General features: G+C 36.0%; 1 protein-coding gene and 1 long non-coding RNA gene across 2 annotated transcripts; one reads left to right on the forward strand and one right to left on the reverse strand.

The window, feature by feature from the left end:
- Positions 1-326: 326 nt before the first annotated feature.
- LOC137027946 (uncharacterized) lies at positions 327-3,089 on the reverse strand. The gene is made up of 3 exons (XR_010896110.1): positions 2,814-3,089; positions 1,744-1,820; positions 327-658 (listed from the first exon to the last, which is right to left on the reverse strand). It is a non-coding gene; the product is annotated as an uncharacterized lncRNA (long non-coding RNA).
- Positions 3,090-12,268: 9,179 nt separating this feature from the next.
- On the forward strand, positions 12,269-24,239 carry LOC137027945 (carcinoembryonic antigen-related cell adhesion molecule 1-like). Its single transcript, XM_067396583.1, has 6 exons — positions 12,269-12,711; positions 13,584-13,910; positions 14,939-15,268; positions 15,597-15,710; positions 20,051-20,077; positions 21,995-24,239. The coding sequence occupies exons 1-5, from the start codon at positions 12,657-12,659 to the stop codon at positions 20,071-20,073; spliced, it is 849 nt and encodes a 282-aa protein (XP_067252684.1). The 5' UTR covers positions 12,269-12,656; the 3' UTR covers positions 20,074-20,077; positions 21,995-24,239.
- Positions 24,240-25,296: the final 1,057 nt, after the last annotated feature.

Raw genomic sequence — 25,296 nt, forward strand, 5'->3', positions numbered from 1 at the left:
GATCTCAAAGACTCAGATCCTGTGAGATTAGAGCAAGATGATGAGATGTGTTGAAAAGAAGTACACACTAAAAACTCCTGGGTCAAAAATAACCCATAATGGGTTATTTTTGACCCAAATCCTGGGTTAAAAAGGGACCAACTAATTTCTGGGTTATTTCAACCCAGAAAAATGGGTTATTCTTTTTGACCCAACTTCTGGGTTAAATACCTAACCCAAATTTTGGGTTAAAATAACCCAAAATTGTAGTTAATATAACCCAACTTCTGGGTCAAAAGAACAACCCCAATATCTGGGTTGAAATAACCCAGAAATTAGTAGGTCCCTTTTTAACCAAAGGTCAAAGGTAAAAAATAACCTGGGTTACTATGCCAGTATGCCTTATTTCAGAAAATAAAACTTCAGGCACTTACACACTTCAGGCACTTTTACATTTTTATTGCATTAAATTAAACTCTACATAAACTCTACACACTTGGACCTATTTATTTTAGGTCACACTGTAATAACATTAGACATTAGAAAAAATAGAAAAATAAACAACACATTCTCTCTCAAACATTTGACAACATTCAATAACTGGATTGAACTTGAGGGACAAGAGTTTTGATAGTGTCCTCATCTAAGAGAAGAAATGCCTCCTCATCTCTGTCTTCACCTGAAAGACAGAAAACAAGACAACATGAGTATTGTTAATAAGTCGAGACAATTGTGAACCACTCACCAGACACTCTTTGATTATCAAGCTAACAAATAATCACTTTTAAGGGAATGATGTTGTTGTTTTTTTTTGTTAAAAAAAAAAAAAAAAAAACGTGGCCCAATTTGCTAGTTAACTAATGTGGTTCTTTTGCAGCATTACCCATTTTGTGTGAATGACAGTCTATACTGTACATCTTTTCTTTCATTAACAAGTGTAATAATGACATTAATTCAAAGGTGAATATCTGGCCCATTATTATGCATAACAGTTTAAAGACAAGGCACAAGTATCTTTTAACTATAAGGGTTATTATAGAGATGCATTCCCCACTGTCGAAGAAGTTGTGACTGTCACAAAATCTTGCACTGACATATTAAAGCCATATTAAAGAAAATATTTAAGTATAGAGAGATGATATGAGGGCAGTTAAAGGGATAGTTCACCCAAAAATGAAAATGTGATGTTTATCTGCTTACCCCCAGGGCATCCAAGGTGACTTTGTTTCTTCAGTAGAACACAAATGATGATTTTTAACTCCAACCATTGTCGTCTGTCAGTCTTATAATGCGAATGAATGGTAACACAATTTATAAGAGTCAAAAAATAATCCAAAAATAAATCCAAATTAAACCCTGCGGCTCGTGACGACACATTGATGTCCTAAGACACGTTTGTGCGAGAAGCCGAAAATTATTTATATAATTTTTTACTTCTAAAACACCATGTCCAACTGCATTTAACAATCGCTTAGGTTTCTCGCACAAACCGTTTGTTTCGTGTCTTAGGACATGAATGTGTCATCACGTGCCGCAGGGTTCAGTTTGGATTTGTCTAAGCATATTTTTTGACTCTTATAAATTGTGTTACCATTCACTCGCATTATAAGACTGACAGACGGCAACGGTTGGAGTTAAAAATCATCATTTGTGTTCAACTGAAGAAATAAAGTCACCTACATCTTGGATGCCCTGGGTGTAAGCAGATAAACATCAAATTTTCATTTTTGGGTGAACTATCCCTTAAAAGAGTAAAACGCTCACCTCTAAAATTCTCTATCAGCTCAGACATCCGCCACTCAGTTAGCTTATCGGCAACAAAGCTGTCCATTTAAAATGACCTGGAGAAAACAATAGAGGTTAGCAACAATTTGAACACTTGACACACTTCTTTAACTCTCACTACTTAAGCCCGTAGAGCACTGTATAATATGATAAGCACAGCGCAGCTGGTTAACATAACTCAACTATTGTGTTGCCTCGTCGCTCTAGCCGCGGCTAAAGGGGGTCGCACACCGGAAGAGATGCGTATTTAAAACTGAAACACATTATTCTCTATGAGTGTACACACAACGGAAGCGCCCAGCAACGGTTCAGGACCTTGTTCAAAATCCTGCAGTGCCACGTACATAGATTTATATTAAATTTACACTTATTTGTCTCAAATCGTCGTTAATGTATATACTGACTTCACCATGTGCTGCAATATAAAGTTAATTTTACATTAATTTACAGTAATCAGCTGCATGAATAAAAATTGCTTATGTTATTGGATTTTCAGGTGATATTCTCAATTCATTCAGTTAACGGACACTCTGAGGTAAAGTGTTCAGACTGCAGACTCAGCAACAATTGTATTTAATTATACAGTACAACCATAACATAGTACTGACATTATCTTAATTCCACAATGTCCTAAAACATAACAATATTGCTGGCCATAAACTGAGAAAGTACATGATACCTCGAGTTGTCCTAGACGCGGCGCAGCGCGGTGCTTCTCGTCCGGTGTTCGACCCCCTTAACGCGGCATGAAGTCGCCACTAGCTGCACTGTACTTATCGTATTATTACGTTACGTCAAATTTGGCTGGGTGGTTAATAACACTTTCTTATTTAGTCTGACAAACTCAAAACACATATTTATTTTGACTTTACACAGACTTTAAGCTAGTTAATGTAGATGTTGTCGCGATATCCGCAGGCGGCTACATGCTCACCACAGAATTACCATGGTAAGCCATGGTCATTTTTTTAACAAATGGTGCTAAAATAGCAACGGGGACATGGACACAGACGTTTAACGTTACATTGACACTGAAAATACTTGCTTACCTTGAATACGCGACGAAGTTGCACCGAAGAAGCCCAGGCCAAAACGGATCGAGTGCGTTCAAGTTCAAGTGACGGTTATTTCAAACGACTGTTGTGAGAAAATTCCAGAACATCTGGGAGCGGGGGAAGGGGCGTTAACCCAGAACATGGGTTACTCTTTGAAAAATAACCCAGAAACCTAAACAACCCAGGAATTGGGTCAAAATATTAGCCCTATAACCCAGAAAATGGTTACTCTCTGAAAAAATAACCCATAATTTTAACCCAACACAAATAACCCAGAAAATGGGTTAAAGAAATAACCCAGGAGTTTTTAGAGTGTAAGAAAGAAGAAACAAGTTAGACAACGATCGGACTCCAGTAATAGTGTGGAGTCACTAGATACTGTCAAACGAAGTAAAACTGAAGAAAGCAGATCTAAAAGGATTAATGCTAATAAAATACCAAGTGAAACATTTAAAGTAGTCATAGTGTTTGATCAGCATGGACGGCCTGATTTACACCCGATACATATGACAAAAGCAATTGTGAAAGAAATAGGCAAAATTAATCATGCTAGGGGAAATGATCATTTCATGGGAAACGGTAGATTGCTTATTTTTGCAGCATCAGAAAAACAGCGTGCACAAGTGTTAAGTCAAGATTACTTCACACATACCAGGTACAACAACAAAAGCAAGAGGAGTGATAACAGGAATACCAATATCAGTTTCCATTGAAGAAATCAAGAAAAGTTTGAAAGGGGGTGAGCTAATGGATGCAAAAAGGTTGACTAAAGGAAAGGAGAAAGTTGAGAGTTTGTCAGTCCTGCTATATTTTAAGGCAGAAATGCCTAGTAAAGTTCAATTGGGATATATGAACTATCCAGTGAGAGAATACATTCCTCCCCCATTAAGATGTTTTAAATGTCAAAGATTTGGACATGTTGCGGCCCAATGCAGAGGCAAGAGTAGGTGTGCTAAATGTGGAGGGGAACATGAGTATGGTAACTGTGGGGAAAAGTTGACTTAAAATGCTGTAATTGTGGAGGCCAACATAGTGCAGCTCATGGGGGTTGTGAAAAGCAAAAGGAAGCAATTAATGTCACAATACAGCACACTATGAAAAGTGATAGGATAAAGTCAGTAGTGGAAGCAACTAAAAATTACTTGGGGATTATAGCAAAGGCTGATGAAGTGCATGAAATACTAAATATTAATCATGAAGGAACACAAAATGGTTAAATGGTTTATGATGTTGTCTATTCTTCAGTGGAATGCACGAAGTTTAGTTGCAAATGGACAAGAATTCAAAAGATATGTTAGTGAATTATCAAGCAAACCAGATATTATATGCATTCAAGAGACATGGTTAAAACCACAACTAGATTTTGTGTTAAATGGATACAATAGTATAAGATGTGACAGAGGAAAAGATAGAGGAGGAGGATGTTTGACATTTATTAAGGAAGGAATATCATACAGACCAATCAAGGTAGCTGAAGAATATGAATGTGTTGTGATGGAGATATTTAACAATGAGGACAAAGGTAAAATGGTAATTATCAATTATTACAATCCTTGTAAAATATTAACAAATGAGTTAATGAAGAATATTTGTAAAAAAAAGGCCATAAAGAAATATGGTGTGGGGACTTTAATGCCCATGATACTCTATGGGGAAGTAGAATTACAGACTTAAATGGAGAAGTGGTAGAAGAAATGATGGATGATAGAAGGCTGGTATGTTTAAACAATGGTACCGGTACACGCATAAATATATATAGAAATGAAACATCTTGTATAGATTTAACACTAGTGGATAGGAAACTTGCTAATAGGTGTGAATGGGAAGAGGATCAAAATACAAATATTGGTAGCGATCATTTCCATATTTCTGCAAGATGGAGACAAATGTATATATATACAACAAAACTATGTACATCATAAATGGTGCTTTCAGAAAGCCAACTGGGAAAAGTATTTGGAATGTTGTAATGATGAAATGAAGAACTCATCTTGTAGGTTGGATGAGACTATAGATAAAAAGAATGAATCTTTGAATATCATCATTCTAAATGCAGCAAATCAGAGTATTCCAATCAGTAAAAACAAAAGAACAAATGTACCATGGTGGAATGAAAAATGCACAGAAGCAACTACAGATCGAAATAAAGCATTTAAGAAATTACGCAAAACATTAACAATGGATAATTTGGTAGATTATCAAAAGAAAAAAGCTATGGCAAGGAAGGTAATTAAAGAAGCTAAGAAAGAAACTTGGAGACAATTTTGTTCAACAATTGGAAGAGAAAAAACTTTGGATAAGATGTAGATGATGATGATAAAAAAAATGACAGGTAAATATAAATGGTCACAAATACCAGTGTTAATTGATGGACGAAATCATGCTGTATCAGATTCTGATAAGGCAAATATGTTAGGTAAAAAGTTTGCTGACATTCATAAAGGTAACCACTTAGATTAAATGTTCAAAAAGAGAAAATATGAAATCTTGAAGGAAAATAAAGATGTATTAAATGCTAAACAAGAGACAAATACTATACTAGATGCTAAATTAACTATGTCAGAACCTAAAATGGCCTTAAATAACACTGAGTACTCCTCGCCAGGAATAGACAATATATGTTATGCTTAGGAAATTACCAGATGGAATACTGAATAAGATTCTAGAATTATTTAATGAAGTATGGAATAAGGGCAGACTGCCAAAGATGTGGAAAAGGGCAATTATTCTTCCATTTTTCTAAGCCAGGAAAAGACCAAAGCAATCCAGAGAATTACAGGCCTATTGTGCTGACATCACATTTAGGGAAATTAATGGAGAAAATAATAGTGGCCAGACTAAATTATTTTTTGGAGAAGAATTGTTTACTTAAAGATTACCAAACTGGTTTCAGAAAAGGTAGATCTACAGTGGTTGCTTTGGCAAAGTTGTGTAATGAAGTGGAGAAAACATTTATGAAAGAGGTAATGGTGGCTGTGTTTTTAAATATAGAAAAAGCATATGATACTATGTGGAGAGAAGGGTTATTGATCAAACTGGATAGAATGGGAATTGGTGGGAAAATATACAATTTTATATTGGACTTCCTCTCACAGCGTACTTTTAGAGTTAAAGTAGACTCCGAAAATTCAGATGAGTTTACAATAGAGAGTGGAATTGGAAGTGTAATCAGTCCCATTTTATTTAATTTGATGATTAATGATATATTTGTAAAACTAGGACAAGAAAGTGAAGAATTACTGTATGCGGATGATGCTGTAATATGGAAAAGAGGCAGAAATATTCCATACATAACAATAATGCAAAAGAAAATTCAGTCATTAGAACAATGGGGAGTTGAATGGGGATTTAAATTTTCTATACAAAAATCAAATGTTATGTTATTTACAAGAAAGAAAGTTGCTGATAACCAAAAATTGTTTATTTACAAGCAAACCCTGGAGAGAGTCATGAAATTTAAATATCTAGGAATTTGGATGGATGAAAAATGTACATGGAAATATCATATTAATCACATTGGAACTAAATGTAAAAAAAAAAGTCATAAATATGATGAGAATGATTACTGGAAGCAGATAAACCATCTTTAATGGATGGATATATATATATATATATATATATAGCGTTAATCAGGTCAGTTATAGATTATGGCTGTATAGTATATAGCACAACATGCCAAACAAATTTAACACAGATAGATAGAATTCAGTTTAGAGCACTGAGAATGGTCATAGGTGCTATTAAAACAACTCCAACAAGTGCTATACTGGTAGAGACAAAAGAAGCCCCACTTACGTACATAAAGATTCATTAAACTGGCATTGACATATAGGGTTAGGTTACTAGGGAGTAGTAATAATCCAGCAATGTCAGTATTAAATGATTGTTGGGAATATCAAACAAAGGCTAAAGGGTTTGAATGGAACATACATCATTTAGCAGAACAGTACGGCATTAAAGAGTTAGAGTTTAGTCCTGCAATAGTTCTGAGTGAAGTTCCTCCCTGGATGCTTCCAATGCCAGAAGTCAACATAGAACTATTGAAAGAAAAAAGAGAATACTCAGATGAACAGAGTTTTGCATGGTATAGTGAAAGATATTTGTCTTCTTCATTTTATGGTTTTATCAATATTTACACAGATGGATCAAAAGATCAAAATGGTCATTGTGGTGTAGGAATTTATATTCCTGAATTTAAAAAAAGGTCTGAAGTATAGACTAAATAATTTCCTTTCAGTATATTCAATTGAAATGATTGGTATAATAACAGCATTAGGGTGGACAGAAGAGATAAAACCATTAAAATCGCTAATATGCTCAGATTCAATGGCTGTAATGCAGAGCTTAGAAAGTGGAGTTTCAGTCAGAGATGATCTAATAGAGGTTAGAAATATACTGTTAAATATTCAAAGCCTAGGAATAACAGTTCAGTTCTGTTTGGTTCCAGCACATATTGGAATTAGAGGTAATGAAAAGGTAGATGATTTAGCTAAAAAGGCACTAAAAAATAAAGAAATAGAAATTAATGTTCCAATAGGGAAAGGAGAAGCGAAAGCTAAAATAAAATTTGAAATAACAAAGAAATGGCAACAGGAATGGGAAGCAGAACCTAAGGCTAGGCAATATTACAATTTTCAGAAACAGGTTGGAGGAAACAGAATTAATATGAAAAATAGGAAGGAAGAAATAGTATACAAGAGATTAAGAATGGGACATACAGGACTGAATGCAACACTGAAGCTGATAGGAAAAGGAAATGGTTTATGTACAGAATGCCAAACACAGGAAGATGTAAAACATGTTTTATTTAGATGTAGAAGGTACAGTGATCAGAGACAAAGATGGAAAGAAATGGACGATAGCATTGAGGATATTCTTGGGGAACAAGGAATACAAAGTGAAAGAATTAGAACCTTATTTATTTTCCTTAAAGACAGTGATTTAATAAGAATTTAAAAGTTTTTTTTGTTTGTTTGTTTGTTTTTTTGCCCCATTTTGATAGAATACCCAAAGGTTTACTGCAACACTCTACACACTCCTGGGGGGTATTCCAGAGAGCAGGTTATGTGACATACCTGGGTATGTTTAAGAGTAAGTAAGCGGATAACCTGAACTTTCGGTTCCAAAAACAGAGGTAACTTTTAGGGTATGTAAGTAACCATAGCAACTTGCTCTCTGAACATAACCTGCTCCGGAGCAGGTTATGTTAAAGGGTTAGTTAGTTTAAGAGGAATTCAGATGCATGTTATATTATCAATATGGTTATATTAATGTATCTAAATTTGTTATATAGTTACAGCTATATACACAATGTTATATTATACAATATATAACTGTCTATTCAATTCTAATATATGAATGTATTTTATTGTCATCTCACACATGGATCTGCTTTTTATCCTTTATAACAGGACATTTTCTATGCTATAATTTCTATAATAAAATACATATCATATATGTGATATCTTATTTAATAATTAGCATCAAACAATATTAAGAATAAAAAATGATTGCATAACCACCCAATAGGTGGTGATGTGCACCAAGTAGGTTATGTAAATCGCCATTAAACAAAAGAAGAAGAATGAAGTAGAATGGCGCGCTTTTTCCAGTGCCCAAGGAAGTCGACCGGAAGTTGAAGTCGGCCGGGTGCCGCCATCTTGTAGCAGAACTTCACTTGCGCTAGCATCCCCATTGACTCCTATTCATTTTGGCGTCACTTTGACAGTGAATAACTTTACGTCTGAGGCGTTTAAAGACTCCATTTGTCCATTATTTATTTCCAAAGATACACGACAATGTATAAAGGGCTCCATTACCTTCTATGTTACATTATGGCCCCGTAGAAACAGTTTTTGTAAAAATAAGCTAACGATTGCGTCATAAACACTCGACTCTCTGTCGCACAGAAGAGAAGTTACCGTACAGACAGGAGGAGAAGCTCACAGGCAATCGGGGAGACGTCAAGAGAGAAGCCTACTGGCGTTACATTTTAAAATACTATACAAACTAATTAATCAGAATACTTACTCCTTCTCACTCACGCCAAAGAACTCCCCGCTCAAGCTCACCGTCTCTGCAAGATTAACGATGGCAGTTTGTACGCACAGCTACTAGAAGATTTACATCTGTCAGACAGGTTGCTGACGTCATCAAGCTTAGTTTGAGTCTGCGCGTCAGAAAAGGAAGTGCTAAAAATCGCTAAAAATGGGCTTCACTTGTCTCAATTGAGTTCCAATGGGGTCGCTGTGTCCATTTCTTTTACTGTCTATGGCTTTTTCTTAGCGTCTGTTTCCATGGTGAATCATCAATTCGTCGCTCTGTTGAGAATGTCTTGTGTGTTAACAGGGAACATCCAGAGTTGGCTGAACTTACTCCTGGAGGCATTTTTGGAACCAGCATACCACAAGTAAGCAAGGTTTGGGTTAATCAACCGAGAGTTCAGGGTATATGTGACAGTAAGTTAACCCTGCTTTCTGGAATACACCCCTGTACAGTAGGTGGCGGTTTGCAAAACATAAACGATGCAATCTGCCAATAAACTAAAAGAAGAAGAAGAAGTAGTAGTAGTTTGTGGAGTTGTTTAATCAGATCTTGAGAGATTTAATGTCTTTTATCTTCAGTTCATCTAAGGCTGTGGCTGAAGAAAGTTGTAGTTTGTGTTCTTATTTCTCTTTCTTTCAGTGTTTGTTCACAGCAGGTGTTTGAATGATTGAAAGAATGTTTCAGGAACATCATACTAACCTTTAAATAACATTCTACTAACATTAAGGAAACTGGACAATTTATGTTCTTTGAATGTTACAAATCAACGTTCCCACAATGTTGAATTTTTAATCAAATTTAAGTTCAAAGAATGTTCGAGGAACATCATACCTTATAAAAATGTTCCTCTAGCATCAAGAAAACTGGAAATATTGCAGGGAGCCACTACTAAACTCTTCACAAGCTCCTAGGGTTTTGCTTTTGGTTGTCATTTGTTGAAATAAATGTAAAAATACAGTGTGTTCGTGTCTGTCTGCTGAAAATGACCCAAAATCTCAGATTCTCCTCCCAGCTCTGTGATTGTGGAAAAGTTGAATATTTACCATGACAACAGTTGTAGGCCTACTCTATTATGCTCGTTCAAAAATCATTAAAACGTTTCCAACAAAGAAATCAATCGACTTCTCTCAGCGTGTTGAACATGTAGATTTTATTTGGATATTCATATGATGGCTGAAGCAGCAGCAAGCGTCCTCCAGCATGCAACACGGTAATCGGATCAACATTGTAAACGAAATTCTACAAAAATTTTGTGAAAAAAATGAAATTATCATGAGATTCGATAAATAGCTTCTATTCCCTGCAAACGATACCATGAAGAATGAGAATGTTCCAGAAACAAAACAAAAGGTAAGCATATATCCATAGGCCTATTAATTTCAGTGCAAGTAATGGCGGCGCCAAAAAAAAAAGAAAAAAAAAGTAATGGCGCCGCCACACCGCTATGCAACGCGGTGTGATGTAGGCTTGTCTTCTTCTTCTTCTTTAACGGTGGTTGGCATCCAGCTTAATGGTGCAGTACCGCCACCTTCTGTTCCGGAGTGTGGATCAGTCAGTAAATTCACAATATAATCTACAATTTTTCATTGATTGAGGGAAAGGGAGAAAAAAAAACTTACCATTATATCCTATAATAAAGCCTAGTACCCCTTAAAAAAACGACAATTCTCTCACCTGTGCGCTATCATTCATACTCATAGTTTCTGCACCCCTCGTTCCTTTAGTCTATTATCCATTATCAGCCTCTCCCTCTGATATTTCCAAAATGTAGAATTACATGTTCCACAGATTCCTCTTCCTGACACTCCTCACACATGATGTTGTTTCCCCACCATTTTTAATGTTTTATTTAGAGCACAGTGTCCCCAGCCTTAGTCTCGTTAGTACCGTTTCCTCTTTTCTGTCTCCACCTCCTACCTTTTTTACTTGTATACTCTTTTGAATATGGTATAAATGTCTCCCTTTCCCCTCACTATCCCACATTTCTTGCCATTTTTTGGTTAATTTTTTCCCAGATTATACATTTTACTTCCACTTTACTGATTCTTATTTGCATTTCAAAAATGTTCCTTCTTTAATGCCTTTTTTTGTGACCTTGTCCACTTTTTCATTCCCATTCACTCCTACGTACTTGGGTAAAGTTGGTTTTATATTCGCACATTCTGACTTCTGATAAATTCAGACTTTCCAATAAATGTGCAATAAATTAATGTTTGCGAATTTTAAGCAGCAACATGATATTGACAACCAACGATTGTCAACTTACAACATTTTTCACAGTCGATCAAAATAGGCAAGTATTGTTTTAATGGCATATTTACTTGTGAATGTCCACTGAATGTCCAATGTAGTGTGATTAACAAGGCTATTGAATACGGATGTCCGAATGTGCGAATATAAAACCAACTTTACCCAACTCTCCTACGTGTGCCGGAACCCACTAGTCCACCCTGGTATGTTATTCTTGTAACTGAGTACAGATTTTCATATCCTGTCGACTTGAATGGAACGATATTAGACTAACAAGAGCTGAAGCTGAGCCTGTACATATTATGATTTTGTCAATTTTTGCTTTTTCCACCCAACTAATGCTACTAAAATTGCAACCATCTCCACTGTACATACTGTTAAATTATTAGAAGTACTTCTATTGATTTCAGTTCCTTTTGCTGGAACCACCACACCCATTCCTGTTACCTTCAGGGTTCTTAGTGCCATCTGTATATTTGAGTAAAGTTTTTGTATACTTCAGTAATATAATCATTAAACACCCCAACAAGATCAGCACTTTCTTCTTTCCTTTTCACCTCTAATAGATACCAATCTACCTCTGGACATGTCATCTTCCATGGGGCTATGACTGGATGTACTATTGAAGAATTGATTTTCATATCAGATACCTATCCAATACAATCCAATACATCCATAAAGTTCATAAATTAATTATGACAAAGGCATACTTAATGTGTAAAGACAGGCCGAATAGAGCCTCACAGAGCTTCACAATGATCATTTGTTTCCTTTTCATCTGTCAAACAAATGCAAAATCAACACAACTGTGAACATGAACAGTGGCAATAAAGGTAAACATGACTTTAAAACCTTTTTAAGCTGTCTCTAATTATATTTGAGCAAAAGATAATATTTTAAAAAATAATAAAAAAATATTTTGAAGATCTTCTGTGTGTAACTGTGCCTATTGTGCAAGATTCAGCTATAGAATAAAATAATATAACATTCAGCTAACAGAAAACTTAAGTGATGCTGACAGATCACAGCGAAAGTCCAATCTCTCGTTTAGAGAGTTCCCTACGTGTGCGTACACTGAAGTGACTTTTATTATGAAATATCTCGTTCGTGACATTAGTTTCCGCTATTGTATTTTACTTTCACTTTCACAAGTCGCACGCTGTCCATTTCTTCACGTGTTAATGCGCGCGATGGAATACCACATTTAATACATCGTGTATATGTTAGAAAATTCAGCACAACTGGATGATGCCAATGGATGTGAACATTCAAATACTATATATAAAGAGTTCAGTTCTCCTGTCATTCTTCGGAGACCCGTGTTTGTGCATCCACCTGCAAATGCGTGTTCCTCCCCCCAAACCAGTTCAGCGGTAACCCCTGGAGCCGATTCTAAACATTTTATTGGCCATGTCAATCACAGTAATGATTACCTACACCCCCAGTCACTGTAACTTCAGCCAATGAATTGGTTGCAGGGCGGGGATTTCCGCAGAACCGTTCGCGGGAAATATCTTTATAGAGTATTGGTGCGCAAAGCGCATGGAAAGCATGGACGTGATTTTAAGTTTTGTGTTTTTGTTTTTATTTGCAGACGGTAAGACATTCTACGTTACAATCTCTGTTCTAGTCAACCATAAAAATGAATAACAAACGTTGCGCAGTAATTTGGCAGAATATGTTTGTCCCCCGTATCTCCGCAATTTCTCCCACGTGCTGCATTGTATCATATGAAGTAGAAACGCATCAATGTAAACTGAATAAAAAACTTATACCAAATGAATAAATGAACATCAAAGAAAAAGTAGTAGGCTATTTTTTTTCTTTTACTGCATAACCCACTAATAAAAGTACGTTTTGCATTTAATAGCAAATAGTGTTTTATGTGTAATATTCTTAATGGGTGATATAAATCTATGAGAATAGGCTACCTTTTGGTCCGTGTAACGCTTCACAATTTAATTTTCAGACCATACAATGCAAATGCAAAAATTAAAAATTGAAACCAGACGTTCATTTTTGTTTTTCGGTTACATCATCAATGGATATTTGCCATTTTCTCCCTTTTTTCAATTTTACTTTGGCTAAATTACGACTTTAGAAACAATCATTTGAATAAATGAGATCTAACCGATTTCTATTTTTCCATTGTTTGTCTTGTAATTTGCGCTGTGGGCTGTACCATTAGCACAGGGGGTGTGGCCGCGGATCATCTCATTGATGTAACTGCTTTATTTACACTGCATGCGTGTTGAGGAGTAGTTTAAAAGAATGGAGGATGACTTTTTGCACCCAAAGTGCTATCATGTTTAATTATTAATATAATAACTGTGCTAAATATAAGGCAGTCCGGACTGGCCATCGCGTATCCAGACATATTTCTCATAATCTCTGTGATCTGTAGAAAACATTTTCACAGCACTTCCTGTTTTATAATTTTATTTGGTTTATAATTGTTCGTTTCTATAGGTTCATCTGGCACTAATAAAGTTAAAGTGTCTGTGATGGAGGGAGATTCAGTCACTCTAAACACTAACGTTGAAACAGACAAACAAGACGATATATCATGGTATTTTAATAACACTCGCATCGCTCAAATCACTGGAGATCTCCGTTATAGTTGTACAGATGTTCAGTGTAATGAAGGAACTGAGAGATTCAGAGACAGACTGAAGCTGGATCATCAGACTGGATCTCTGACCATCACGAACACCAGAAACACACACACTGGAGAATATAAACTACTGATCACCAGCAGCAGCGACAGTCAAAAGATCTTCAGTGTTTCTGTTCATGGTGAGTCATTTAAGGAATTTCATGAGTGAACCTGTTTAAAAGAAAGTTATATTTGTTATATAACATATATAGTTGTGCTCAAAATTATTCATACTCTTTGTAAATATGACTAAAGAAGGCTGTGAAAATAAATCTGCATTGTTAATCCCTTTGATCTTTTATTTTAAAAATGTACAAAAATCCAACTGTGTATTGAAGAATAAGTGTTTTAAATCGGGGGAAAATCTCATTATGATTTTTTTTTTCTTTTCTCTAATACACACTACTCACAATTAATCATACCCTTTTATTCAATACTTTTTTGCAACCGCCTTTTGCCAAGATACCAGCTCTGAGTCTTCTATAATGCCTGATGAGTTTGGAGAACATGTGACAGGAGATCAGAGAAAATTCCTCCATCTCTCCAGATCCTTCAGATTTCCAGCTCCATGCTGGTGCTTCTTCTCTTCAGTTCACTCCTCATTTTCTTTAGGGTTCAGGTCAGGGAACTGGGATGGTCATGGCAGAAGCTTCATTTTGTGTTTAGTGACACATTTTTGTGTTGATTTTGATGTTTGTTTTTGGATCATTGTCCCGACGGATGATCCAACCACGGCCCATTAGAAGGATCTGGAGAGATTCTGAATGATCTCTGATCTTTTGTCAGGTGATCATCAGGCATTATAGAAGACGACGCAGAGCTGTTATCTTGGCAAAAGGAGGTTGCAAAAAGAATTGAATAAAAGGGTATGATTAATTGTGAGCAGTGTGTATTAGAGAAAAACATTTATTTCATAATGAGATTTCCCCTCATTTAAAATACTTTTATCCTTCAATATACAGTTTGATTTTTGTAAATTTTTAAAATAAAAGATCAAAAGGATTAACAATGCATATTTATTTTCACAGCCTTCTTTGGTCATATTTACAAAGGATATGAATAATTTTGAGCACAACTGTATATACAGTATATACACAGTAGTATATTGTTTTAATTGTGTGTGTGTGTGTGTTTGGCATAATAGAGCAGCTGTTGGTTTGTGTTTCAGGTGTTTCTGATGCTGAAAGAGATGAAGTGAAGAGAAAGTCAGTGAAGGAGAGGGAATCTGTTACTTTAGATCTTGGTGTAATAAAAAACCCAAATGATGAGATGACATGGCATTATAATAACACACTCGTTGCTGAAATCATTGGAGATCCAAGTAAGATCTGTACATATGTTCATACTGAAGAGAGATTCAGAGACAGACTGAAGCTGGATCATCAGACTGGATCTCTGACCATCATGAACACCAGAAACACAGACTCTGGAGAATATAATCTACAGATCAGCAGCAGCAGCTTCAACATAAAAAGGGGCTTCAGTGTTTCTGTCACTGGTGAGTAGAGTTTAGTTTTATCTCCCTTGAGCAAATTTAAAATGTTTTCATTGTGGAATGTTAGAGAGAGTTAGCTTTTATTTTATTGATCATATTACACTATAATTGACAATCACCTTCACATTGAGCAACACACCATTTTGACACAACCAACACATGCTTTTCAAAAAATATTAGTTATTAACATTAAAAAAACACCAGATGGCGCCATTTATCAGTTATATTAAACTTACAACTGATGGCCAAAGCCGAAAGTGCAAATATGAGGAGACATTAGTAAAAATGATTATCAGTCACTCTATAAATAATAATGACTGTCTGTCTTCAGCTGTTCCAGATTCAGGTCTGTCTTCAGGTGCTGCAGCAGGAATAGTTGTTGGTGTCTTACTGCTTGTGGCGGCTGTTGTGATTATTTGCTGCAGGCGTCAAATAAGAAGAAAAGGTAAGAATTACAGTAGTGATGAGAAGTTTGATTCTTTTCTGCAAACTGGTTCTTTCATAGTGTTTTTTCAGTAACCAGAACCTCAATACTAGGGATGTACTGATCCAAGTTTTTTGTGCCCCTGATCAGGGATGCTCAGAGAGGGGGTAGGGGCTCAAATGTAAGAATAGTAACTATAGTAATTATGTACACCCTCTGGCCACAGAAAAGTGTTCCTTACAACTTGTCAAATAAACCTAATCCATGGATATTGACTAGGGTTGCCACCTTCAATACAGAAAAATAAGGGACGCCTGCCGCAGTGGGGGCCACACCCCTCAGGGCCACGATGACCACAGTCCCGATGGCGTGCCAGTGGTGGTATATAACTTAAAACATATTTTCATAAAAATATTAAGATTGATACCAATGGACATTATAATAAGATATCTGCTATTGAAATCAGTGTGAACAGATGCACTCAGTCTCTCACTATCACAACTTAAGTGGTCATATTGAATACACAGCTATGACAATAATAAACATAGGCCAACAAAGTGTGACTGAGACCACAAAAAATAAGCTTATGGAGGAACTTGTGAGATGTGAACCATATTTTATTAACTTATTAAATTAACAGATCCATAACTTAGTAATTATAAATTAAACAAATTGTAAATTGTTATTTGTTGTGAAAAAAGATTTTGGCTAAAATATTTGTCATTGTTTGCAGTAACACCATCCAAACAGTGAAACCACACCTAAATAACTGGAAATGATATATCTACAAACATTTCTTATTTAAGTAAAACACTTAACATTTTTATTATTGGTAAGTAAATATATTTATGTATTTATTTATTCAATTTTCATATAGTATATTGTTAATTATATAGTATTGAATGATGCAATTATTTAAATTGGTTAAGCATAACAAATAGTTGTTTATTTTATTCACATAGGTACTATATTTTGATTAAATAAATATGTATTTAATATAGGCTATATATATATATATATATATATATATATATATATTATCTCTTATTAAAGTAATGCTTATGTGTCTTAACAAATCCTACCATAACATGATTAATGTACATTATTAACATTATTTCTTAATAGGCAGCATATGAAATCTAACGTTATCAATCAAAAACTTGAGGTGATATAAAAAATAAAACATTACACGAAGCGGCGAGGCGGCGTCCCGCCCTCCTCTGACTCTGATTGGCTGTGATTCACGGTCCGTGAACCTGAAACCAATCAAACCATGATGGCAGCGAGTATTACCCAATCAGGGGCAGAATAGGACGTGTCTTCACACAATGCGGGTGGGGTGATTTGCATGGGATGCTGCATAATGTGGACCTACTGTATGTAAAATACGGGACAAATCGCGTCCCGTCATTTTGCCTGTAAATACGGGACGATTCCGTATTTCACGGGACAGGTGGCAACCCTAATATTGACGCATAACCTGATATTGCTGATTTCAACATGTTCCTGGGTCAACATTTTTGCTGATCCTGGAACAACATTCAAATCAACCAATCAGATTTGAGGGACAAGTTTACAGATTATGTCAAGTTTAGGCTTAAAATGATGAATTGGTGCTTCTACATCAGTGTTATTCATCTGTCATTTCCCTCTGATTTTTGGGATAACTTATGGGTAGGGTTAGGTTTAGGGGTAGGAATAGGGTTAAGACTAAATTTTCAGACTAGAATGTTGTTCCAGGATCAACAAAATATGTTGACCCAGGAATGCATCTAACTCAGCAAAATCAGGACGTGCGGATATTGACATGCAGCCAGGAATTGTGCTTCCTGACATTTGTATGTGCCTGATTTAGACGCCGGTGAACACCGTAGGTCTAAACAGAGTGATGACTTTTTTAAACACCCAATTATGCAGAATATAGGATGGTAAATATTTAATTGAGTTGGCAACACAATATATAACAATACAATATATAGGGTATGATTTTACTGCAAAATCCAACATTTTGACAAAATGATAACTGCAAATCCATGTTTCTCTGCCTGGAGTCCAGCTGTTTCTGTGAATTGCAGCGATACATTTGCTTCTTTTTTTTTCTGTAGCTTTCGGCTTGGTGTTTTTGTGACATTCACACTGAAAACCAATGCAGTCTTTTCCCACTAAATGTGTGTAACCGCAGTCATAATGGTCGACGGTGACATCACTATAGAACTGCTGCTCACTGATATTTTCTTGTTCTTTTTTTTCTGACCATACTCCGAGATGGCTGTGTGTGAAAAATCAGCAGTTTCTGAAATACTCAGACCATTGTGCTGCATTGTGGTCTGTTGGAACTGCCTGAAGTAAGCAGACATGCTATTTAAAATAATCTTCCCTTGCTTGACGGGAACTTCAAAATGGCAGTGGGGATTCCCAGAGATGAAGTTTTTGGGGAAATTTGAGTGATGTGACCAAGTATGGCAACCCATACTCATTCATTTGTACTCTGCATTTATTTCATCCAAGTGCACACACACACAGCAGTGAGCAGTGAACACACCACTGGACCATTTTTGCTGCGGCACCCGGGGAGAAATTGAGGTTAGATGCCTTGCTTAAGGGTACCTCAGTCATACCTCAGGGGTTCATTACAAGTCTGACCCTCTAACCATTAGGCCACAACTGCCCCTCTTGGGTGTATGTCTAAAGTGGAGTTAATGTAGCCATATTAGACAGGTCATCACATGTCCGATGTCTCTTCCTGCCTGAGGCTTCTTGTGGCATCTCTCTCTCTCACACTCTCTCTCTAAAAAGCTGAGTAGTTGGCAACTGGCTCCAGTCAGTGCAGGAGGCAGCTGTAATTGCTGTTGCAATGCTGTTAATGAATGGTAAGCACCTAGCCACACAGTGTGTCTGTATAATATGGAGTTGGCCCACCCTTTGCAGCTATAACACCCTCAACTCTTCTGGGAAGGCTTTCCACAAGGTTTAGGAGTGTGTTTATGGGAATTTTTGACCATTCTTCTAGAAGCGCATTTGTGAGGTCAGGCAGTGATGTTGGCGAGAAGGCCTGGCTCACAGTCTCCGCTCTAATTCATCCCAAAGGTGTTCTATTAGGAAGAGGTCATGACTCTGTGCAGGCCAGTCAAGTTCCTCCACACCAAACTCTCTCATCCATGTCTTTATGGATCTTGCTTTGTGCACTGGTGGGCAGTCATGTTAGAACAGGAAGGGGCCATCCCCAAACTGTTCCCACAAAGTTGGGAGCATGAAATTGTCCAAAATGTCTTGGTATGCTGAAGCATTAAGAGTTCCTTTCACTGGAACTAAGGGTTCAAGCCCAACCCCTGAAAATCAACCCCACACCATAATCCCCCTCCACCAAACTTTACACTCGGCACAATGCAGTCAGGCAAGTACCGTTCTCCTGGCAACTGCCAAACCCAGACTTATCCATCAGATTGCCAGACAGAGAAGCATGATTGGTCACTCCAGAGAACACTAACAGTTGACACTTGAATTCACTGAGCTTCCGAGAGTGACCCATTCTTTCACAAATGTTTGTAGAAGCAGTCTGCATGACTAGGTGCTTGATTTATACACCTGTGGCCATGAAGTGATTGGAACACCTGAATTCAATGATTTGGAGGGGTGTCCCAATACTTTTGGCAATATAGTGTATGGTCCATATGTGTCCACCATGGTCCATTTGTGTACATAATTAAGAGTGTAAACTATATAAAATCATGATATGAGTCAACATTTTAACTTTAAAATTAAAATTTTAGCATTACATACATCAGATTATTCAAGTAAGTAGAACCCCTTAACAGTGTGATTGGGCAATCTCTCTCAAATAAATCCTGTCGTCACAGGCGTGCAATGAATTCTAGGATAGGCAAGGCTGCAAAGGATCCATCTGTTGTATCCTTTTCACAAGAAATGAAGGGCGGAATTGGTGGACGCATTTGAAGGAGTCTTTGAATTGGGACAGCCTTCGTTGCACTTTGCTAACGCAATCGGCCTCCAAATGCGCCCTTTAGAGGACACAGCCTTTGAACTGTGGCACAGCTATAGCTATAGACCGTTATTGAGTCTGAGTGACGCATCTGAAAAGTGAGTTTTGATTAAGTAAACCTGCATCAGCACTGACTTGAGCTGCACACTATTTCAGACAATTCAGTTCAATTTGGTGAACTGGCTCATCCATGAACTGGTACAGAAGAACGATCTGAAATGATCAAATAGTTCTCATGATTTGACCATTACTATATTACTTACAGCTGAAGTAATAAGATGGAAATTGTGTTTTAAAGACCTTTTAAAAAGCTTATTCTAAATAACCAATGTGTTTAATTGTGTTTGTTACTGTTTTTCAGGATGCAGGGATGCAGCACAATGATCAGGTAAGAAACTATGTGCACTAAATTTGTATTAAAGAGTATAAAAAACATTTAGATCTGCAAGCTGGCAACATGTTTATGTTTTACTTGATTTGATTCAGAAATCATTACATATGAAATATAAAACAATAACTGACTCTTCCGGAGAGCATGGACACATTTTGTATTATGTAATTGGAATGATTTAATTATATTATCATCATAATATATATATATATGGTAAATGAATATAAATAGGGCTGTCAATAGATTACATTTTTTAATCAGGATTAATCGCACACTTATCATGAAATTAAGCATACACCATATATCTTGTTTAACATGTCCATTTTGCTATCATTGCCTATTTCCAGCAAAGTAAACCATCAGATTGAAGTGTGAATATCACAAAGCTTTTAAAGGGTTAGTTCACCCAAAAATGAAAATTCTGTCATTTATTACTTACCCTCATGCTGTTCCATACCCGTAAGACCTTCATTAATCTTCGGAACACAAATTAAGATATTTTAGTTGAAATCCGATGGCTCCGTGAGGCCTGCATAGGGAGCAATGACATTTCCTCTCTCAAGATCCACAAAGGTACTAAAACATATTTAAATCAGTTCATGTGAGTACAGTGGTTCAATATTAATATTATAAAGCCACGAGAATATTTTTGGAGTGCCAAAAAAACAAAATAAGGACTTATTGATTGATGGCCGATTTCAAAACACTGCTTCAGGAAGCATCGGATCATAAATGAATCAGTGTATCGAATCATGAGCTGGATCGCGTGTCAAACTGCCAAACTACTGAAATCACGTGACTTTGCCGTCTGAACAGTAGATTCGACACACTGATTTATTTGTGCTCTGAAGCTTCCTGAAGCAGTGTTTTGAAATCAGTCATCACTAAATAAGTCGTTATTTTGTTTTTTTGGCGCTCCAAAAATATTCTTGTCACTTTATAATATTAATATTGAACCACTGTACTCACATGAACTGATTTAAATATGTTTTAGTACCCTTATGGATCTTGAGAGAGGAAATGTCATTGCTGGCTATGAAGGCCTCACGGAGCCATCAGATTTGAACTAAAATATCTTAATTTGTGTTCCGAAGATTAATGAAGGTCTTACAGGTGTGGAACGACATGAGGGTGAGGAATTAATGACAGAATTTTCATTTTTGGGTGAAATAACCCTTTAAATTTAGGTGTCTTTCCAAAAAAGTACACTTGCAGACACCAAATAACCAAATGACGATTCCATATAATTCATACATTTATGTACACCAAAGTGCTCCCCAAAAAAACGCAGCAAAAAAACGTTTCAGAATTCACAGTGTATAGTGTGGCAACAGCAAATAGCTTGTTTACATTTTAGACAAGTCAAGTTGTGATACTGAACAGGATCACATGGAGATGCCAAAAAACCTAAACCAACCACCTTGACCTGCATTTATATTAAAGTACACAGCAACATACACAGGACAAATCCAAACATTATCCTGAATGTGTGTGAAAACAACGTGAATGTACTGAAATGTGTCTGTGCATAAATACAATGTGTGATTTGTTTGTGCATCAATATAACGGACTATGCTTCTGTACATCACCGCAATCGTTGTATCTTTGTAATAACTTGTATTAACCCTTTCAAGCATGAGTTTAAAATATTCTGACCCCCCATTCAAATTCTTTCTGAATGTGATATGTGTATCATAATGCTTCAGACACTTTCATGCAAACATAATCCAGTCATGGTCAAGTATTGACAATAGTCATAGAGACCTAATCATTTCATATTTAGCTTTTTTTTTAGGGCTAATTTGATTTATTTATTTTTTTTTTTCATTTCCATTTTTATTTATTTATTAATTAATTTTTATTTTTTTTTATTTTTAATAATAATTAAACTTCTGTAAATCTGTTTTCTTGCAGGCAAATGGTGTTAAAGAATTGTGCCCTAATCAGAACGAGATTCCACTGGTGGATGATGCCAATGAGACGTGCTATAATCAGACTGAGTAGAGGATACTGACAAACACAACTAATCGGTTGTCCCCTAATCATATTGAGATTGAGCCTGAAGCTGCCAGTGAGACTTCAATGTAACTTTCTTTTTTCTTCAAAATTGAATTGTTGTGTTTTTTGCCTTTTATTATGAGAAGACAGTGTGTAGACGGAAAGCAAAGTGGGAGAGAGGAGGGGGACAGGGTCAGGAAAGGTCTGCTAGCTGGGACTCAAACTTGGGTCACCTGAAGTTCTGTATTTCAACACACTACCCATGAACCTATTGGTGCAGACACCATGCAACATTACTAATTATTTTGATATGTTAATTGTAATGGAAAATGAGAATATGGAAAATTTGAATCCTCAAATTTGTCAACCCTAACCAATACCAAAAATGAAAATTATGTGAATTACTTACCCTCATGCTGTAAGACCTTTGTTCAGTTTCAGAACACAAATGCAGATATTTTTGATGAAATGTGAGTGATTTCTATCTCTTTATTGGTAAAGACATTATTAAAGTAATCCATGTTATCCCAGTGCTTTAACCTCAATTTTATGAAGTGACACCAGTGCTTCTTTGCACAAAGAAGACATGATTTACCACTTTAATAAAATATTGACCTCCATTCCATAAGGGAGAGCACGACGCATTTGTGTTGTGTTGACTCCAGAGCAGACACTGTTTTATTTGTAAATAAAAGGGTAGATTGTTTTTTGTGCAAACAAAGCACTCATGTTGTTTCATAAAATTGAGCTTAAACCACTGGGATAACATGGATTACTTTAACAATATCTTTCCTACTGTTGAGGGCCTTGAATGTGCAAGTTGTGTTGCTGTCAGTGAAGGGACAGAAAGCTCTGAGATTTCATCAAAAATATCTCCATTTGTGTTTTGAAGATCTTACGAGTGTGGAACGACATCAGGGTGAGTAATTAATGACAGAAATTTCACTCTTGGATGAGCTAACCTTTTAAGCTATATAGACATTTCTTTAAAAGCTACAAATAAACAGCATACCACTAATAACATGAAGAACAAGGAAATGCTTTACAAGCAACAGAACAGTGGGGCCTTAGCAGTTTTTATTATAGAGGTTTGTTAAAGCTGCTAAATTGGCCAGACAGGAAGTTTTTGTTTTTTGTCATTTACACTAGGATCTAATAATGCACTGATATACCAGTTATTTTGCCCTGTTTGGATATTGAATCATAACTGATAGAAATGACTGAATTTGTTGCCAAGATGGACACACAGCTGCCACACCTGCTCTTCACAGAAGTGTGTACACGGATGTGTAGAATACTGTGAGATAGTCAGGCATTGATTTGAATCTGCACTACTGATTTTGTTGGTGTTTTCACTGGTATTGTTGTTAATGGAAAAGACTCATTATGGTGCTATTGTAACTATTCGGTTGTTAAGTCTGACGTCACGCTGCAGTGCTTCCGGGTCCAAACGCTCTATCTCATACCACAAGAAAACAACAAATGGTGCTAATATACACACACGATGTGGTGTAATACAAAAAATGATAATCACAACCTTTATCTCCATACCAAAATCCCAGATGTCCAGACTGATTCATCTTTTATAAATCGTTAAAATATTAATGTCTGTGACGCTGTGAGCACAGAGACTGTTTTAAAATATTAAATGTTTAATATGAATAAATAGCACTCATAAGCGTCTGTGGAGATGCCATTCTCAAGTGAAATGAGTCGAGGCTTGGACCCACTAACGACGTTCCTCACGTCACGACTTAACAAGATTACATTTTTAACCAGCTTAAATGGTAAACTGCCTGTGATCAACCTTTTTTTTTTTTTTAAATTATAAAATACATTTGTTCATTTTGTTTATTTTTTTTTTTACTTTATATCTTAATTGTGTGACCACAAAATTTAATAAAATGTGTATGAAGTGCTGCTGATCATTTTCACTAAAATGAACAAAACCTCTAATGCCTTGCTTCTCTGGAAAATTCCACATAAATGCTCACCTGATCAGTTACTTGGCCTGTAAGCTAAGTTTTGTACTCCTCCCTTGACCCATGCAACATGCAATGGGGTGATTAAATGGACAGTTCACCCAAAAATGAAAATTATCCCATGATTTACTCACCCTCTTCTTTCAGATGAACACAGAGATATAATTAAAAATATTCTTAGTCCTCCATGGTTTATGATGGTTGTGAATGGCTGCCCAGATTTTGAAGGCCAAAAAAAAAAAAAAAAAATTAGTCCATATGACTTCCAGGGGGTTAATAATGGTCTTCTCAAGCAAAGGGATGCATTTTTGTAAGAAAAAATATCCATATTTAAATCTTTATAAATTAAAATTTCTTCCGGCAGACGACCACACACTCAAAAAAATGAACTTTCACTGTTGTTAGTTTCACTCAAACCACCCTTGTTCACATTACTTAAAAAACTCATTTAACTACATGAACATAATTTAACTGCGTTGTTTCTACTAAAATTGAGTATTGTCAGCTTTACTTAGTAAGTGTTTGTTCAGTCAACTTAACATTGCTGTGTGAAACGCACACATTATTGTTGACATAACTAACTGTGCAGTGGATCCGTAGTTCCCAGCATGCTTTGCAAGGGACTGCATTAGGAGAGTAAATTTAGGGATTAAAGTGTTATTTTATGTGTTTTTCAGGAAAAGGGAAAGATGTTGTTAGTTTATGTTAGTGTTTAATGTTCAGTTATGTTGGACATTTAGAGTAGTTTCTGTAATGTTTTTGAATTTTGTGGTTACCATCATGCAGAAGAGTGTCGCCTGTGTTTAGGCTGTGCGCACTCATATATAGGATGAAATTCCTGCTCTCAATTCAATTGAGTTTGTTCAATTAGTCATTTTTGAGTGCATTTTGGGGTGAGGGGCTGCATTCTGATATGTTGTATCCTTTTTATTTAAATGATTATTCAAAAAATCGACATAACATTATTAAGTAAACTGCACATATAAATATTATGTAACAGTGACGCTCAAATGATTTGTATTTACTCAAAGAAATTGTGTCAGCTTTACTTGAATTCTTTTGTTCATTCAACTAAATAGTTTTTTGTACAAATTACTCAATATTGTTGCGTGGAATCACTTGACACTTATTTTTTAAGTAAATCCAACAATTCATTTTTGAGTGCACTCAGAATGTGTAAGTTGACTTGCGCCACAAGAGTAACCCGTGATGGAGTATCTTAAGCTTAGACGCTTC

The sequence above is a fragment of the Chanodichthys erythropterus genome, chromosome 10, assembly GCF_024489055.1.
Source record: "Chanodichthys erythropterus isolate Z2021 chromosome 10, ASM2448905v1, whole genome shotgun sequence".
In the NCBI taxonomy this organism is placed as follows: domain Eukaryota; kingdom Metazoa; phylum Chordata; class Actinopteri; order Cypriniformes; family Xenocyprididae; genus Chanodichthys; species Chanodichthys erythropterus.